The sequence below is a fragment of the Nelumbo nucifera genome, chromosome 5, assembly GCF_055504915.1.
Source record: "Nelumbo nucifera cultivar China Antique chromosome 5, China Antique-T2T, whole genome shotgun sequence".
In the NCBI taxonomy this organism is placed as follows: domain Eukaryota; kingdom Viridiplantae; phylum Streptophyta; class Magnoliopsida; order Proteales; family Nelumbonaceae; genus Nelumbo; species Nelumbo nucifera.
In genome coordinates, this window is record NC_142653.1 from 1050485 (window position 1) to 1070633 (window position 20149).

At 33.8% G+C, this 20149-nt stretch overlaps 1 protein-coding gene across 3 annotated transcripts; it reads left to right on the forward strand.

The window, feature by feature from the left end:
• The first annotated feature begins 6042 nt into the window (after positions 1-6042).
• LOC104603804 (monosaccharide-sensing protein 2) lies at positions 6043-14339 on the forward strand. Of its 3 annotated transcripts, none has more exons than XM_010267955.3 (6): positions 6043-7456; positions 7792-7912; positions 8182-8748; positions 10924-11876; positions 12953-13140; positions 13500-14339. In XM_010267955.3, the coding sequence occupies exons 2-6, from the start codon at positions 7834-7836 to the stop codon at positions 13939-13941; spliced, it is 2229 nt and encodes a 742-aa protein (XP_010266257.1). In that variant the 5' UTR covers positions 6043-7456; positions 7792-7833; the 3' UTR covers positions 13942-14339. The 3 variants fall into 3 exon arrangements, with proteins under 3 accessions (XP_010266257.1, XP_088743813.1, XP_088743811.1); XM_088887687.1 differs by having other exon boundaries at positions 13855-14233; XM_088887685.1 differs by having other exon boundaries at positions 6048-6092.
• Positions 14340-20149: the final 5810 nt, after the last annotated feature.

Genomic DNA, 20149 nt, shown 5'->3' on the forward strand with positions numbered 1-20149 from the left:
GACCTTGACAGTTTTAGGGTCAGTTCCAAGGTCTACCCATAAAACCTGTTCTTCCTTTACTCTCCCCCTTAGAGAAAAGACATTTTTTAAAAATTAGATTTTCAATAAATGTAATATATAATTTAAAACTAATACCGTCTTTATTGATTAAATTGAGTAATTTAATATGTAGATTATCATAATATATTAATATATAGTTCAAAACTTATTTTATAATTTAAATTTTATAAATATTATCTTTTACATTACTTATTATACACATTCAAATTTAAAATGAAAACAAATGATGAAATGAAATCACTTAAGTATCTCAATGGTCAATTGAGACCAATGCCTTTCTAACCACGAGTGCTTTGGATTCAAATTTGCACATCCTCGAAATTATTTTGGGGTTTATTTCAAGGTAAGTTTGGTTCCAAGGCCAGTTCTATCAAGATCGATTCATTGGTTCGGTTCAGGTAGGATAAACACTAGACCCTAGAACTAGCTTGGGTGGAGATCGATTTCAAGAATTTGAGATTAATTTCACTCGATTCAAAATTCTCAATATAGGGCCCCCACAATTAGGGGTGGATTTGAGTTGAGCCGAGCCGAATACCTAGTTATTCGAGCTCAACTTGCCAAAAATAATGTCAAGCTCAAACTCAACTACAAGCCAAGCTTCATATAAAAAATAAAAGTTATACATATAGAATTTTTTTTTATTTTACATAAAAAAATAAGAATTATAAAAATTATTTATTATCATATATATATATATAATATTTACTATTATACATATAAAAATTGTTTTTGTTTTACATACAAGAAATAAGAATTATAAATATTATTTATTATATATATATATATATATATAAGCATATAATAAAAATTTTATATATATATACATACATACATACATATATATGGCTTGATTAAGCTCCGGAGTGTAAGGAGCCTAGCTTTACTGGGCTTAAACTCAGTTCAATTAACAAATGAACGTATATATCAAACATATACCCAGGTATGGCTCAATCAAGCTTGCAAGCCTAACGAACCGAGTTTTACTAGGCTTGAACTTAATTAACAAATGAACCTATTTATCAGACTGGAGCTCGGATCAAATTTCAATTTAAACCGAGCCGAATTAAATTTTCACGAACCGAGGTGGAATAACTCGTCGAAAGCTCCATTCGTTCCCAGTTACCACCCGCCACACTCTTTGCAACCGTGCATGGGAACATCTCCCTTGTACTCCACGACTAAGATATTCCTAATGTACAGCTGAAAATGACTTTTCACCGTTTTACGACCGGTTGTTGGGACCACCGTTGGACTAGATCCGGTCTCTACTTATTCATCGTTTACTGGCATTAAATGCCCAAAAAAGCTAAAAATGGGATAGATAGAGCAATAAAATGATAAATGATAGTTTACAACAAACGATGCTTGAGACATTCCTTTTTCTGCTCTCCCCACGGCCCACGCAACGCCGCAAGTCGCGACGGATATCTCCCTCTACATCTACTCTCTCCGATCTGCCTCTGCTGACTCGCTAACACGTACTACTGAGGCTGGCATTTATGGTTTTTCTGTAGGTCTCACCATTAAATAATAAATTAGGGGGTGTCGTCAATCAAAACTCAAACACACAAAATAATTAGTTAATGAGCTAGTAAAGTTTCCTAATGAGATTTTAAACTGCATAATAATAAACAAACATTGTAATCCAGCTTATCGTTCCAAAAGCAACAAACGTAGATCTATCTGATCTACTCCAAAGTTTAAAGTCCCCATCCTCCAATCAAACCACGTGTCCCCCTATATTCTCTATCTAACAGCCAATGTATGAAGTATGAACCATTTTGAGTTTTATTGTATGCATTGCATGCATGCACGACGCCCCACGAGGCCACAATTAGTTTAATTTAGCTGGCGTTCCCTAGTCTATAAATATTATTGATGGGATCGTTTTGGTCAAAGTTATGTATCGATGGGGGCCGTTTACAAAATAGTATAGGTAAGGATAGGTCATATATCAATTTATCGTTCACAATATTTTCTCGTGGATGGTCCATACTGTAGTTTAGATAGTTTGTGGAAAGATTTCAGTGTAATGCACCTGTGTTATATTAGTTAAATTATTTTCATTTTATTTAATCTTTTAATAATTTTTAAAATTTTATCAATAAAATAATAAATTTTAATGTTAATTCTAGCCCAAGTCCGACGGTTCTCCTTCTCAATTCTTTTTTATTATTTAAATATTATTTTTTATTTTTTAATATTTGAAATAATGTTTTTTAATTATTTAAAAAATGCAATTGTTGTCTACATATTGATGCATTTTTTTTCAATTTATTTATCATATAAAATGCAACAATTAGACATTTATGATCAACTATATAGATCTCTCATAAAATGTATATGAAATACATAAAATCAAAAAGTGTACAGAACGCCGTCGTGGATGTGGTCCACACAATCTATCCACAATAACAATTGTGGACTGTGGTGTAGTGTGGATATGTCCCTGCCATAGGGTGTGGTGTGGACCATACCAATAGCCCATTTCTTTTTTAATCATAAACATAAAATGATAGAAATTTGGCTTCCGTTGCCCCCTGTTTGAGCAGCCTTTACAACCTTACATTGGGGATATTTTTCTATTCATATGCTTTATTTCGTAGAAAGATATTAGTGATGCAAGGTTGCAAGAGGCTATTGTAAACACGGGCTTGTCCTAACCGAAGCCGATCTTTAAACATAAACATAAACGTGAGTTGATGAACGTATCCAACCTAAAAACGCTCTTAACAGCATAAGCTATTGCCCCTAACAGCCAAAGTTTATTAGTTTAGACTACACACAGCAACGAACGGTAGTTATTCTGTGCAACTATGCATCCGTATTCACATGCACCCGCATGGTTGCGTGTACTATAAAGCAGGTAAAACCCGAGTAACCCATCGACCGATTGAACCGGAATTGAGCGGTTTACGGTTCAGAGTCCAGGTTATTTTATTCTTATGAAGTAGATTAACCATTTGTGCCGATTTCGGCATCATGATAGGAGATGCATGGTTCTAAATTCTAATAATTTCACATGACATGGTCATGTAATTCATTATCTCCTGCATCATGCCACGGTGTCATGTCTCATCATGTGATAATTCAACTTAAACATTGGGCGAAGCGCATCTGAGCTAAGCAGTAGCTACCTACGGAAAAGAATCTACTAGCAATCAGACGCTCCCAATACGAGTCCGGATCTTATCCTGCCGTCTTACCGGCGCTTCATACGCACATTCATTCATTGTGAATATCTTCCGTACGTATTTATTAGTGAATATTTACGGGAAATATTTCCAATGCACGATGAATGTAGTTGGAAGGCGCCCATTTGTGTGGAGTAGATCCCGTCATTCCCAATACTCCCAACAGCCCACTTCAAGTCATACATTAGGAAATAGGAACATCTCCCCGTGATTGACAAGGGAGATGTTCCCGATGTCTGGCTGTTATCGTTAGTTGGAGAGCTTGTTTGTAGCAGATCTGAACTTAGTAGCTATCAATTTTTTTTAAGGCAAACAGTAGCTACCAATCAGTTATGAGTTTTTGCATAAAAAATCAATTATAAGTTTTATTGGGCTCTCATTGAGTTGGGGGGTTCTTATTCACGTAAGAGTCCAGATCTTGCTATCTACGAGACATTACATACATCCAGAATATCTTACATGAGCAACAACATGTGGGAGATGTTCATGATATACGGCAGTATGGTCTTGTAACCGTTGTAGGGTATCATATCTGAGCTCTTATCTTACTAACTTGTATAATTGTATTTTAAGAGTTTGTCTTGAAAATAAAATTCACGAAAATTTAGAGGCCGTTTTATAAGTCTTTTTTGAAAGATATCTTAAAAGTTCTGACGGACAAAAGATGATGTGAGTTTTTGCATCAAAACCTTAATAGTTTGAAGATCGTTTGGTTAAGATGCATATATCTGCACGTTTTTCTGCATAAAAGATGAATTGAAAAAAATGCAAAAATATCCATTTGGAGTTTTTCGAAAATAACCCAAAATAGGCTTTCCACATCTTTTTGGGGCTGCGGCTTTCAATGGCTAGATTTTTCCCAACCAAACGGGAAAAGACCTAAATGCGGGCTTCCGAGCTTCTAAAAAGTCAACAGCCCACGTAAAAAGATGTGTCAAACGGGGCCTTAGATTACAAGGCAATCAGAGAAGAACTAGAACGTTACAATTCAATGAAAAAAAAATATAAACTCCTTTGATATTACAAGGCAACCATACAATGATAGATATATCAAGATTTTAAAATTTTAAGGGTTTATTTTGTTCGCAGTCAGAATTAGAATCAAAATCAAGATCCTCTAGATTTGGAATTGAAATTAGAATGGTCTATTCTTATAGTCTGTTTGATTTTGATTCAGACAGGAATGAGAATGATAATTGAAATAAGTAGAAATGTGATTTCGTTCTTAAGGGAGAGGCAGGGAATGACCATTCCCTTAAATCGTAGAATGTCATTTCAGTAGGAATAAGAATATGATTCTAATTCCATCCAACCAAACAATTAGAATTGGAATAACTCATTCCGATACCCATATTCCCACGAACCAAACGGGGCCTAAAATTATATTACCCTTGCCCATTAAACAATAAACACCGCCTCATAGCAGGCTTTGCTTGTGTCAAAGAAAAGCAGATTTCAATAAAAGAGCAACAGCCATATTATTTAGGGTACTCCATCTACCTCTTTATTAAAAAACAAAAAATGATCCCTTTCTATAATTATGAAAATAAAATTCAATGCATAGTAGTAATTTAATATTTGAAATAATTATTGCATAAAAACAAATGAATGTAATTTTGTTAATAAAAAATGGTTAAAAAACATCTGTCAGCTGAAAATTCAATTATTTTGGAATATTACAGAGATTGAGATACACGTTTACTCAATAAATTATCGGAAATAAAACATTTTAGAAGAATTATGTGGATGATTCAAACTACCCAAAATCCAATTCTACCATTTTCACAAATGAATGTTTTGATAAATACAGTTCCAAATATATATATTTGAAAAAGTATATCTCCAAATATGACGCCTTGCGCATGACTTGTATGGTACTTATCTGTGAACTGAAATGGCACTTATCTGTCCTGTCTAGCTTTTAGGCTAAAACATCCCGTTAAATTAGGAATTTTAATAAAGGAAAATTACTAATTGATACCAACAGTTCTAAATTTTCCACCTTAAAATTAGGCAATATTGGAAATCTTCCATTCATGGAACTTGTTATCGTTGGGCCCCCTTCCCCTTCCTCACTCCTCTCCTCTGCCCTATCAAAGCCCAAGTAGATTTTTTTTCTTCCTTTTTTATATTTTAGAATTAATAATTTTTTGTTTTTTCATCTTTATTTAACGCTTCTAGAAAATTAAAATTGTCTCGATCATAATGATGGCGAGAATATATGGAAGCAAACCTTTTCTTTTTCCTTTTTTGCATTTTTAGCTAATGTAGTATTGAAGTGTATATGAAAATAAGACAATGGGGGGTTTTTAATTTTTAAGAAAAATTAGTGGAACGAGATTTATACATCATCCTATAAAAAATTACACATGTAATTAAAATCATTATTTTTTAATAATTTCCCTATTTAATATTCTAAAAAAAAAAAATTACACATGTACAAGCTGTTTTTGTCGCGTAGTGGTGGAGGATCCAATCACGGTCACGGGGAGGGCAGTTCCTCACGGAATCTTTTTCCTTTTAACGAACATTTTCGACGTTTTTTGGTTAAGAAGGAACGAAATTCGCGGATTATTAGACTTTAAATGCCTTTGTAATAATGTATTTGTTATTTTTATTATTACGCTGTTGTCATTTCTTTAAATTAAATACTATTTCCCGCTTTTTTTCATAAAAATTTGTACAGACACGTCTAGACAAAGACAGACAGTCTCTCACACACACACACACTCTCTTGTAATATTTCGGTCCATATAAAAAAGGGAACAGAGCAGCTTATTAACCTAAGCGCAGGCACGTTCCTCGTCCGGAGCTTATGGTTGTGGTTTGCAAGTGGTAAGGCAATCTGCTCCTCCATCTAACCGCCCTTTGACAGGTAGATACGCTCAAGAAAAGGAACAAAACAAAGCGAATTAGGGTTTCTAAACATCTTCCAACTGTTGAATCTCCAACAGTTAGTGAATCACTTGGCTTTTCTTTTTTCTTTTTCCCCATTCGATTTTACAGACTTCCGTTTTCTCTCTCCTTATTTACTGGTCTTGCAAAGATTCCAGTGATTTAAGGTATTTTCTGGTTAGGGAATCTATGATTTTACAGATCTAATAAGCAATTACCAGTGGAATTCTCAACTACTTATATTACTGGTTCGAGGCGATTTAATCGGATAGAATGACGGAAAACTCCAAATAGTGGACTGGGAGTAGAGTTTCCCTTGTTATAATAGAAAATACACGATTTCACCAATCTTTGGCTCCATCAAGTAGAAGAGAAGAAGAAGGAGGTTTTGTCGACTACGAAAGGTAGACGTCGGAAGATTCTCGAAAAGTACAATATCTTTTTTAACTGGTTCGACTGGAAAAAATTAGTGACATCGAGACTGATCGTAAGTGGATGATTGCTGGACTGTAGCCTCGGTTATCTGAGATCCGTAATCGTTTCCATTTCAGAAGCTTGAGCTTCTACCGAATTTTCTCGTTTTTCCTTTATTTTTTTTCCTTTTTCAATCTCGGAAGCAGTACATGCCTTACGATTTCGCTTTCATTCTAGAAAAGGAAACCAGAGGCCCAAAGTTATTGATGCAGTTGTCAGCTCATATTCTTAGGGATTAGCATCGGTTTCGACTAAAATCCTTTGAACTTTTCTCAGTTACATAATATAGAGTTGCCTCAGTGAGCCTTTCGATTGATAAATTATTCAGCATAAAATCTCTAGTCGGTGTTCTAGCAGTAAACTCTATTTACTAGACGTCTCTCTAGTTTCCAGGCTAGGAATTGATAGATTCACGAGGTGACTCTGAACCCGGGCCATCTCTTGACGTCCTTAAGCAAGTATTATTGATTCTGGTGATTATTGGCGGTTTCGAGCATTGCAGATGAACTTCAACTGCAATCCTGAACTAAAGCGAGGATCTGCAGAGTGAGGGGTCGTTGGAAAAGCATACGTCTGTTGTTTTCGGTTTTTCATGAACTTCTGATTCAGTATAGTTTTGTCTGGATATGAAGATCCCCTCAAACAGTGAGCTTGCCGTATCGATTTGTGTGTGCAGCGACGTAAAGATTTCATCGCATCTACTCTATACTTCTGATCTTGTTCGGATTCTTTAGCTTTTCAATGACATTTGCTGGGTTTCTTGTTCGAATTCACTGTCCCTGAACCTGAAGCTCTAAAAGGACTTCACTTACCTCTCAAAGAGGACTTAGGTACGTGTTATTGGTGTAGATAGTGTTTTGAGGTAACTTGCAAAATGCAAACCCTAGATGTGCTCTGAGCTATGTTGTATTTGTTGGTATCGATGTCTGCTTCGTTCTCTTTAGATATTCTCACCAGATTACTTTCATTGATATTCTGGAATTAATCCATAGTCAATTTTTTTTTTGTCAACATGTTGGCCGTTTGTTCAACTGCGTGGACAGGGGGAGGAGGTCCCCTAATTTTTCATTCAGTGCTGGAACTGGAAGCTTACAGATTCTTTATTACTTGTTGGTCGGCTTATATTTCCTCTCTATTGTCTTTCATTTGTTCTATTTTCTTGCAGGTTAAGTCGGTTGGTGAATAGTAGCGCTCAATTACAGGAAAGATGAAAGGGGCCGTCTTTGTTGCTATAGCTGCTGCTGTTGGTAATCTGTTGCAGGGATGGGATAATGCAACAATTGCAGGTAAACTTTTTCATTACTCAATTGCTCTTTTGTTTGGAAAGTGGTGCTTCAAATCCAAAGTTTATGGATGCAGATTCAGAAATTGTGAGGTTTTGACTTATATCTTACCAATTTACATCTCATTATATTCTACATCTTTGAGGTTTTTTGTGCTTTTGGTTTTTTCCCCTTTTCTGTTTCTTCTTAGTTGTCAGGGCTTATCTTCAATTCTTCATACTGTACCATTAAATGCTAGATATTAAACCTCATTCTTGAAAGAAATTCTGCAGGAGCTGTTCTTTACATAAAGAAGGAATTTCAGTTGGAAAGTGAACCAACTATAGAAGGACTAATTGTAGCCATGTCTCTTATTGGAGCTACGATTATTACAACATGCTCTGGACCAGTATCAGATTGGCTTGGTCGGCGTCCAATGTTGATAATATCATCAGTTCTCTATTTTGTCAGTGGCTTGATAATGTTTTGGTCTCCTAATGTTTATATTCTACTCTTGGCAAGGCTTCTAGATGGATTTGGAATTGGTCTTGCAGTCACTCTTGTTCCTGTTTATATATCTGAGACTGCTCCATCAGAAATAAGGGGACTATTGAATACCCTTCCACAGTTCACTGGTTCTGGTGGAATGTTTTTGTCATATTGTATGGTGTTTGGCATGTCACTTACGGATTCACCAAGCTGGAGGTTGATGCTCGGGGTTCTTTCTATTCCTTCTGTAGTATACTTTGCATTGACCATATTTTTCTTGCCTGAGTCTCCACGGTGGCTAGTGAGTAAGGGAAAGATGCTTGAGGCAAAACGGGTTTTGCAAAAATTACGCGGCAGGGAAGATGTCTCAGGTTTGCTTTTTCTTTTTCTGGGTGCTGCTTTCTGTTACGTAATTGATTATTTTGTGCAAGGCTCTAAATAATTCCTTTTCATGGTATCTTATATGATTATATGGATGCTTTAATTAAAATCTAGAATGTTTTGTATAAATAATATGGAATTAATATACATGTGGGGAATTTCCTATTCGTGTATATGATTGGATCTACATTGGTTACTGGCTTTTTTATTGGATCTACCATTCTAAGGGCCAGTGCTTGGTATGGTGGTAAAATCTCTGTCTGATACACTCAATGCTCAAAAAAAAAAAAAAAAAAAAAGAGTATCATGGTATGTTACACTTTGAACATATGCACCCATGTTAAATCTTAGTATTTGGTGTATCGAACCCCCTCTCCTGACTGATATGTATCACTACTTAAACACAACATGCGGGTTTGAGTCTGAGAGTGATGACTTGAGGTTAGGTCTGCATCCAGCTCACTCCTCTGAAGACCTTTTATAGGTGAGAGTCGTGAGACTACATTGGGTTTATTAAAATTGGGTTTTTCTGATTTTGGCCTCCAAGGCATATTTATTTTTTATTTGAACAAATGCAAGAAAAATGCTTTATTACTTATGAAAAAATTCATTAGTTTTTTTTTTTTTTAATTTTCCCTACTTATTTCTTTTCCCTGTTTAAACCTGATTACTTCATATTCCTTCCCCTTCCCTATCTAAGTCTCTTTAAAGTTTTCTATATTATTTGTATTTCTAAATATATTGAATTCTATCTGTCAAAACTGGAATAAAATTTTGAAAGTTCATGGAAACCTTGATGTTGGCTTATTTCAACACAGCTAAATTCAAAAGAATTGGTATATTCTTAGATTGTAAAGTAGATCTACAATAACTTTGCAGATGCTGCAATTAATGTGTTTAATTGTTATGTGCAAGAGATGTCATTCGCATCTTAGCAAGTGATCCATGTTGACCTTCGCCTTGATCATTTCTCTGATAGTTTGGACGAGTTCTCTTTTAAGCACTTAATTCTCTTTGTTGTTGCAGAAGATAAGTAGAATAAATCATAAGTAAGTGTTTTTGGGCTTGCTCATTTTGTAGCCATGTAAAATAATTATTTATGCAATTGGCCCTCTCTTATAACTTTAATTCTATGATGTTACAGGACTTGTAGGTCTTCCATGTAGTTAGATTTGTCAAGGCAACACAGCAAGACTGGCAATAGTGGGGTATCTTGCCTTCTAGCCATTGGCTTTTGACAAAGTGCACCTAGGCAATGCATAAATTCTACAATAGAGTATAATCGGCAAATTTCTGGGTTTCTAGTCAACAAGTTAAACAACCTTTTAAAAACAAGATTACAATTAGCATCACATATTTTAATTAATGATGAGTTGAAGTCAATAAGCATGAAATTGTTAACAAAACAAAGAAATAAAGGAGTGATTGTGGCAATTCCCGGGTTGAGAAACAGATTGATACAAAAATATACCAATTACAATGAGAAAAATAGATATTCTAATCACCTAGGGAGCAAAGAAATTTGGAGCAAAGCACCTTTTCCGGTTGCATGCAAGGCACAAAGATAAAAACAAACATAAAAGCACCTATTGGTTGCATTCTATCTTCTCTTATTTGAAATATCTTACTGTTGGGGAATTTTCTCTTTAAATTTCCTTCCAGGATGCTATCAAAGGAGATTTGTAGATGATGCACTGTTTGTCCTTATGGACTAGTATGCATATTAAATTATACCAATAAAAAAAGTATGTATATTAAATTGTCCATATATCATGATATCATAACTATGGTTTAAATGCATAAGATAACGTAGATAAGATTTACAAATAAGAAATATCCACCAGGAAATGTAATTGAGGGGATCCTCATTCTGAATTCTATGTTTATACCAATAATCACTAGAAAATCTCATGTTATAACCGAAACAATTTAAAAAATTGTGCTTTACATATATTGATCCTACCATCTGTGGTCAGCTAGTTGCCCTTTCTATTCTATTCCCTATTACTGGTGTATTAATCTATACCAGGACATGTTAGAGATGTTATGTATTTTCCTTGTTTTTGAATGAAAATATTTATTACTTCTACTGCAGCCATTGTTTTCTTATTGAGAACTTTACTAGCTATCCATCATGGGGATTCTTAAGCTCCTTTAGTCTGCAGGTGAGATGGCTTTGCTGGTTGAAGGTCTTGGAGTTGGAGGTGAAACATCTATAGAAGAATACATTATAGGCCCTGCCAATGAGCTCGCTGATGACCAAGAACCAACTGCTGAAAAGAACCAGATTAAGTTATATGGGCCTGAAGAGGGGCTTTCCTGGATTGCCAGACCTGTCACTGGGCAAAGCACTCTTGGTCCAGTTTCCCGACATGGAAGTATGGAGAGCCGTCAGAGTGTGCCCCTTATGGACCCTATGGTCACCCTCTTTGGCAGTGTCCATGAAAAGCTTCCTGAGATGGGAAGCATGCGAAGCATGCTCTTCCCCAACTTTGGCAGCATGTTCAGTGTGGCAGAGCAACAGGGTAAAAATGAGCAGTGGGATGAGGAGAGTCTCCGGAGGGACGGTGAGGATTACACATCTGATGCAGCAGGGGATGATTCTGATGACAATTTGCAGAGTCCACTTCTCTCACGTCAGACAACAACTATGGAAGGGAAGGACATGGTTCCACCTCCTGCTTCACATGGTAGCATTTTGAGCATGAGACGAAATAGCAGTCTTATGCAGGGAGGGGAGCCAGTCAGTAGCATGGGTATTGGTGGTGGTTGGCAGTTGGCATGGAAGTGGTCTGAGAGGGAAGGCGAAGATGGAAAGAAGGAAGGGGGATTTAAGAGGATCTACTTGCATCAGGAGGGTGTCCCTGGATCTCGGCATGGGTCTCTTGTTTCACTTCCTGGCATTGATGCCCCTGTAGAAGGTGAGTTCATCCAGGCTGCTGCTCTAGTGAGCCAACCTGCTCTCTACTCTAAGGAGCTTATGGAACAGCATCCAGTTGGACCAGCAATGGTTCACCCATCTGAAACTGCTGCTAAAGGGCCAAGGTGGGGAGATCTTTTTGAGCCTGGTGTCAAGCATGCATTGCTTGTTGGTGTTTTGATTCAAATACTTCAACAGGTAAGGAACAGTTTCTACTGAAGTGTCCAGAGTTCCACTATTCTATTCATTCCCCCAGATGTTCAGGTTCACCTAGGATTAAAGGTTCTAGGTATGAAAATGCTATTTTTATCCAGCTGGGGCATTGTCTTCAGTATTTTTCATCATCATTGGCATATTTTAGTTTTTCTTCTGTTCTTATTTTGTTGCCTTTAATTGGAGTTGCTCTTTATTTTTATGGAGTACATGACAGATTTAAAGCCCAGGAATAAGCCTTATGCAAAGTTTTCCCATAATTTTAATGTTCTACATTAATGCAAAGTTTTCACACACACACATGGTTTTACATGGAAGGTCCATCCACTTATAAATGATCTTGTTTTTAATGAAATAGCATAAGAATTGGTTGTGGTTAGGAAGTTTCTTATGGTGTTATCAAATGGTTTTGTCTGTTATCTTTTCTATTTTGCTTGGTTCAAACTCTATCCAGACTGAAGGAGAAGCTGTGTAAATTTCATTCTGAAACTATCAGACCTAGGGGTGTTCATTAGGTTGGTTTGGTTCGGAAATAGAACCCAACCAACATTTTGGTTAGGCCACTTTCATGAACCGAACTGAAGTAGACTTGAAACCGAACCAAACCAAACTGAAGTTAAATTGGTCCGGTTTGGTTAGTTAAAATATAAATGTATTTTATATTTATATTAGTAATTATTATTAAAATATATCAATATTTATAATTAAAATACGTATATGTTAATATTAATATTAATATTTATAATTAAAATATAAATATATGTATTTATTTTGGTTAATTTGTTTTTTGGTTCAGTTTGGTTGAATTTTTTCTCAAACCAAACTGAAAACCGAAGTAACCAAACCGAATTGGCTTATTCAGTTTGGTTCAGTTCGGTTTTAGTTTTATAACCAAATAACACCCCTAATCAGACCTAGAGTTATAAATGAAATTCAGTTACTTTCGCTTTTGCTTTGTTTTGTTGTAGTGAGGTTGCACAAAGTGATTGTTTTATGTGTTTATTTCTCTTTTTCTTTTTTTTCTTATATTCTTATTATCTCTATGTTTATCATACGTGCAGTTTGCTGGCATAAATGGAGTTTTATACTACACACCTCAGATTCTTGAACAGGCAGGAGTTGAAGTGCTCCTTGCAAACATGGGTATTGGTTCTGACTCTGCCTCTATCCTTATTAGTGCAGTAACTACTCTCTTGATGCTTCCTTGCATTGCTGTCGCAATGAGGCTCATGGATATTTCTGGTAGAAGGTAATTTATACTTTACTTTTCTGTTTTCCTTTCCTTTTTTTTTTAAATTTTTCCTTGGTTTAACCAGAACTCCTTTTTGAAATGCCCAATATGTCATTTATTTTTTGGGTTTCTCTTAGTGTCTTCTGGTTGATCTTTTGTTTTTGATATTCCAAGAGTATATATGCCTGTTTAAAATCCTTGCCTTTTCACATAAAAGCCTGTTAAGATATAGAAGTTATAGTTCATACTTGTTGGTTGTGGAAAAGCTTATATGGATACAAGTACTTGCTGGATTCAAATGATGCTTTATATAAATGTTAAAAACATGATCAAGCAATCTGCTGGATCATATTGATTACTCATACCCTTTCTTGCAGGCGTCTGCTACTCACCACAATCCCTATCCTGATAGTCTCCCTTGTGGTTCTAGTCGTTAGCAATATTGTGACCATGAACAGTGTCGTTCATGCCATACTCTCAACCATAAGTGTGGTGGTCTACTTCTGTTGCTTCGTCACAGGTTTTGGGCCAATTCCCAATATACTCTGCTCAGAGATATTCCCCACACGGGTCCGTGGGGTCTGCATAGCCATCTGTGCCCTTGTATTTTGGATTGGTGATATCATTGTCACATATACACTCCCTGTGATGCTTACCTCCATAGGCCTTGCTGGTGTTTTTGGAATCTATGCTGTTGTATGTTGCATCTCATGGGTGTTTGTCTTCTTGAAGGTTCCTGAAACCAAGGGCATGCCCCTTGAAGTTATTACAGAGTTCTTTGCAGTTGGTGCAAGACAGGCTGCTGCCAAGAATGACTGACGTGCTCATGAAGAGATTTGGAAATTTCCATTCGTCAGTTCAAAGGCATTATGAGCTACTAGATACATCATTTCAGTTTCAGCTATAATGCCAATGGTGTCTGGAGTTGAAGAAGTATGGGAGATGATTTTAGTTGTTTTAATCTGAAAAAAGAGAGGTGAGCATCAAAAGCTGGAAATTATGAGATAAGCGGTTGGTGTATTAGAGTTGGGTTTTCTTTTTTACCTCATTGAGGTGTTTAAAAGTAGAAAACTTTGATTTCTTCAATTCAAATTTCCTCCTTTTGTCTAAATCGTCATTTAAAATTTTTATCAAATGAGCTGCTAAATTATTTGCGTTTCTATGTATATGAGGAATGCTATTACTGTCGTTAATAGATGTAGTCATGTAGACATGTATTCTCAGTTTCTCACCATCATATGAGGAATGCTAAATTATTGGATCGCGTGTGACTTCACCAGGACGGTGGAAGTAGAAGCTTTGATTGTTGAATTTAATCTCATATAATAGGTAAGAGTGATGTAATCGTGTAAGTCTTGATGGTTGACAGAAGGCCTTTTTGCTATACTGTTTTCTGGATGTCGTGTATCCTGCCTGACCTCTGGTTCTGCATGGTTTTCACTGGTTCTGGTGCCCTCAACACCTTATTTATTTGTTACTTGTTAGAGACTTGGGGAGCAATAATCTTAGCGTGGAATAAAGATTTTAGCTAATTTGCTTATAAAAGGATTCAGTTTTGACAGCCCAACAAGAAAAAATGTGTACATCGTGAAGAAGGTACCCAATTATTGAAGATATTCAGAGCCTAGAGTCGAGACGGCAACTTCCAGTTTGAAGTTATGCACAAGCACAAGTATTGAAAAGGAAATCAAGCATTGTAAAGCATATGATTTATTTATGTAAATAATAAATATGATGGTATTTGTTGTAAATTAAAACAGTAATTTAATAATTTATAAAAATATATTATCTTTGTCATCAGATCTATTATAATTTTTAAGATACATATCATTAACAAAGTCATAGATTTGAAATCTAAAAGGTCTATAATTAATGGGGTATAAAAATTGATTAATTGCACAATCAGCACAAGTAATGAAAAGTGGGATTTGGTGGGCTCAATGGCACAATTGAGTATGGCTTTATGAGATATCAGTCAATAATATCAGTTGATACCAACTGATACATGCATATGGGCACGGGAGGAATGATGTCAAAGTAGACCATTCAATCTATCCCATACCCACACCTAGGTCGCCTTAGATATAAGGTATAGTTAAAAGCAATGTTTTAAAAACTGATCCGGAGGCGGAATCATTTTTGCCTCCGGGTTGCAGGTCACAGGTTTGATTGAATGCTCTAGATCGTTTCATGTCATCATCATCATCATATATATATATATATATATATATATATATATATATATATATATATATATTATTAATAAATAATGTATAAATATTTTAGATATGTTATATGTATTTTTTATATTTAATTTATATTTTTAATTTTTTTATTTATAAAAAATATTAAAAATTGTAATTTGAGACAAAAAAAGTTTTTTTTCCTGAAAATAGCGGGGCAAGGCGCCTACAGCTCCTTGGGATGCATAGATCTTGAAAAATTATCCAAAATAAAAATAAAAATACACCAATCAGACATTGGAGTGCAAAGTTATGGCCTTTGAAATTTTGCATACATTGAGTGCAAATGGGTCAATGGTTGAACCAGCCCAATCGAATGGCTCTTAAACCAAAACACTGGTTAAAAGGAGTCGGATCTGCTCACATTGACCTTACAGTATGTACTAGCCACACGTTGGAAACATCTCCCGTAGGGGTGCAAATGGATCTAATCCTATTTGGTCGAATTCGGATCACCCTCCTATACAATCCGATGTATATTATATATTTATAAATATAAATATATAATACACATATATGTTATTTATTTATTTATAAATATATTATTAATATTATATTTTTATAAATTTGTTATATTATTTATTTTTTATAAGAAACATGTATATATATGATGAAATAATTAAAAAATACTTACTTTATTTAAATAAGTATATTTTAATTTTCTTTTAATAATTTAATACTTTTTAAAGAAAACAAGTAGGATCGGATCAGATCCGAAGATCCGACTTACCGATAGGATTTGAAGTGGGATTCAAGGAGTAAATATAATAAATAAAAACCCATTGAAGGCAATGTCTATTAACAAAAACAATCAAATTTCTAAGCTTTCTAACACCACAAACCCAAGAACTATAAGCTTTCTAAAGTTCAAAATGGTATAGAAAAAAGAATCATCCAAACCAAGGTTTTTAACCGTTCTGGGTTCGGTTCCCAGGTTGAACGTTCCAACTGTCTGGCCCGAATGGATTGTTCGCTCAGACAAAAAAAAAATAAAAAAATAAATAAAAATGGCAAAAATTATTGTTCAGGTCAATGGTTCAACAGTTCAATCGTTCAGATGAATGGTTCATTGACAAAATTAACGGTTTTTTGCCAAAAAACGGTTTTGGGGTGAAATGGAATCGGTCACCTGAGCGGTTCTTGGTTTTTCCAGTCCAACCATCCAGTCTGTTCCAGTTTTGAAAATACTGATCCAAACACTTTTTTTTTTTAGCTTATTGGCTTCAGCTCTGACTCCTATAAAGAGTGAAAGGAACAAATCTATTTGATTCCCTACATTCAGGGTTGGAGCTAGGACTTTCTCTTGAAGGGGGCAAAAATTAGTAAACATGGATAAAGGGGCCAAAATATAGGTGAAAGTTATATGAATATGGTATTGTGGGGATTTTGAAGGCATGGAGTGAGCACCCCCTAGCTCAGCCCCTGCCAACATTAGACTGTTTGGTGTTTTCCATTTATACCTCTTCTGAAAGAACGTTGGTTTTTTGAAAATATATTACCTGCACTCGTCTGTCTCTTTGACTTTCCTTTGAAAATAAGTGCTACCAATAAGCCAAATTGCAAAGCTTTTGGAGGTACTAAATCCTTTTCTTCTTTCTTTAAATGTCTTCTGGTTTGGGGATCTTTTTTCAACAGTAGAAACAAGTAATTTCTTTGAATAAGCTGCTTGTTGGGTGATACATATGCTCACAGCTTATCTTTCTTAAGCATGTAACAAGCAAATTTCAGTCTAAATAAGCTGCTTATTGGGTGTGGGTCCAGCCCATATGAAGGGCCCACCCCACCTTTTCTTACTCCCAAAAAGGCTCCCACCTTTTTTTTTTTTTGATTTGGTGTGCTTCCATTTCTTAATCACTTAATTGAAAAAAAAAAGAAGAAAAATAGAGGGAATCCAGGGTTTTTCTGAGTTTTGAGTTTTGTAAAGAAGAGAAAAAAGAGTTGGTTTTTATTCCATTCAAGATTAAGTTCGGATGTGTTTTCAATCCCATTCTTAATGTTATTAAATTCTGTTCAAGGAGACAAGAATCTCACTCTAGTTCAGATAGGTTGTCAGTTTGTCACTTCCTTTCTTTTTAGTTTCATATTTACAATATCTTGGTGAGATCCAAACCGTTGTTTTTGTTGAATCTACCTTACACTTGGTGATGTTAATGTTGTACTTATGAGCCATGGATAATTTCCTTGATGTTTATAAACCTCTAGTTGCAACTAGGGGAATTGTTGTACCTATTAATTTCTGAATTAGTGAAAGACTTTTGTGAATCATAGGTCCCGTGGTTTTCTTCCAATTTTGAGGTTTTTCATGTAAAATTTTTAGCATGTTATTGTGTGATGATTGTTATTTGTATTTTATTATTTATTTATTATCATTATTATTGACAAACTCTTTAACACGCAAACTTGAGGAAAAATTTTTTATTGTCATAAAATTGCTTTTTAACACTCTTTTCAACCACTAGTGTATCTTTCCCAACACTGCTTTGGGTATTCAATCGGATTAGGAGGAAGAATGGAGAGGGTGAGATTGATATAGTTTATTGTTTAAAAAGAAAACTTCTTTGCATACGCTAACGGGATGATTCCTAGCATCACACGAGAGAAAGAAACCAACTCGAGTAGGTTACAGTTGGTGGAATTTGATCCATTGTTAGTTTACTTCCAAATACTTGAAGGGTACCAGCCTAGAAAATAAATGTGGATGGCAGGGCAGGTCATCACTCACGCGTCTAGGCGTGTCTGTGTGTCTGGTGTTATCATTCGGGATTCCGCTGCTGCTTTTTGGGTAGAAGCTTTATGGGGATGTAAACTGGATTAAATTTTAATCAAGTAATAACGGGACCGTGTCATGTTTGGGAAGTGAAAGTTAAATAATAGAATGAGTCATTTATTAAAATATTCCTTATAGTTTCATAAATTTATTAAAATCTATCCTATATTTAGTATTTTACTAAAAGACTATTTATAATTTGTAATGAATTTAATCAATCATCCATTAGATGATAGTGGAAAATGACATCGTTGACCCTAATGCTCATTTAAATAAATTTAATCAAAATAAAATAAAAATAAAAATATCATTTTTGTCCTTAATAAGACACGGGCAACTATTCTATTAGTTATATTTGGTCAATTTTGTTTTATGTACAAAAAAGTGTAAGGGTATTTTTGGAATAAAAAATCATCGGCCTAATGGCAAAATAAACATTCTTTTATGAAAGGTTGATTAAGTAAGTTGTAAAATATATGGGATGTTTTAGTAAAATGAAAACTATAAGGTGCATTCTAGTAAATGACCCTAATAGAAATACATAAGAGATACAATATTTTTATATTTTTAAATTTTCAAATAATTAATAATTATTCATATTTTATATACTACCTTTAATACATTTTTTATAATACAAAAATAACAATAATTAATTTCAGTTAGGTTTATTCATCAAATTGATGAAACTAACCAACCCGATCAACTCGACCTGAGTTGGTTGGTTTTCTAGTATTTTAGGTTGGCTTTGGTTCAAAAAATTTCCTAATTCGACCAAGTTAGACCAGTTTCACTTTAGCCATTTGTAAATCGACCAAAATCGAATGACTTAACCATGGATATATATATATATATTAATATTTTATATTTTAAATATAATTTTTAATATAGAAAAATAGGAAATTTCCCATATTTCTTAGTCTAAAATGTTTTATATCATAAATCTAATTTTTAAATTTATTTTTTAATAATTGCACTATAACTTTTAAAATTAAATTTAAATTTTGAGTTTAAATATTTTGAACCGACTGACCAAACCAAAAAATCGACCCAAATCGGTACACCTTGAGTGGGTCGATTTTCACAAAAAGGTCAGTCGGTTTCAACTTACCAACTCCCCAATCTGACTATGTCAATTTGGTTGGCCAAATAGCATACGATCGAACTAAACTAACTTATGAACACTCATAATTTCAGCTAAATTAATAGTCTCATCTCTAATAAATAATAATAGTTTAATCTCCAATAATTATTGAAAATAAATTGATAATGAAAAATACAATACTTACAAAAATATAATAAATACTAAAAATATATTAACTTAGTCAATAAATAGTATAATCTCAAATAATAGTTTAATCTCTAATAAATATTAATGAATAAGTTATAATAAAAAGACAATAAATAAAATAAGTACAATAAATTAAATTTAAAACTTTCAATAATAGTAGTTTAATCTCTAATAATTATTTAAAGTTTTCTGCTAAATAAAAAAACAAAATAAATTTATACATAATCATTGAAAATACATTTATCATAAAAACAATAAATAATTACTGAAACACAATAAATACTAATTTTAGTATATATATAATTATATAATAAATGTAGATTAAGAGTTTAAAATTATTATTAATAAATATTATTTTTTGAAAGTTATTTTCATGAATTATTACTTGATATAAGTGAAGTTAGTTATTTAAAATATCATGTAAAAATATTAAATTATTATTAATTTCAATATTATGTTATAATTATTTTTATACTTTTCAGAATTTTTAAATTTATTACATAATTTCTTTATTTTAACTATTTAAAATCTAGTTATGTTAAATATTTTGTTATTTAAATACTTAAGTAATATGTAAAATATTAATTGTTTATTGAATTTAATTATCCATAAAATCATAATTTGTACTATTATTACATAGTTTCATTGTTAATTTTATAACATATTAAATTACTTCTAATTTCAATATTATGTTATAATTGTTTTTCTACTTTGACGAATTTTTTTAAA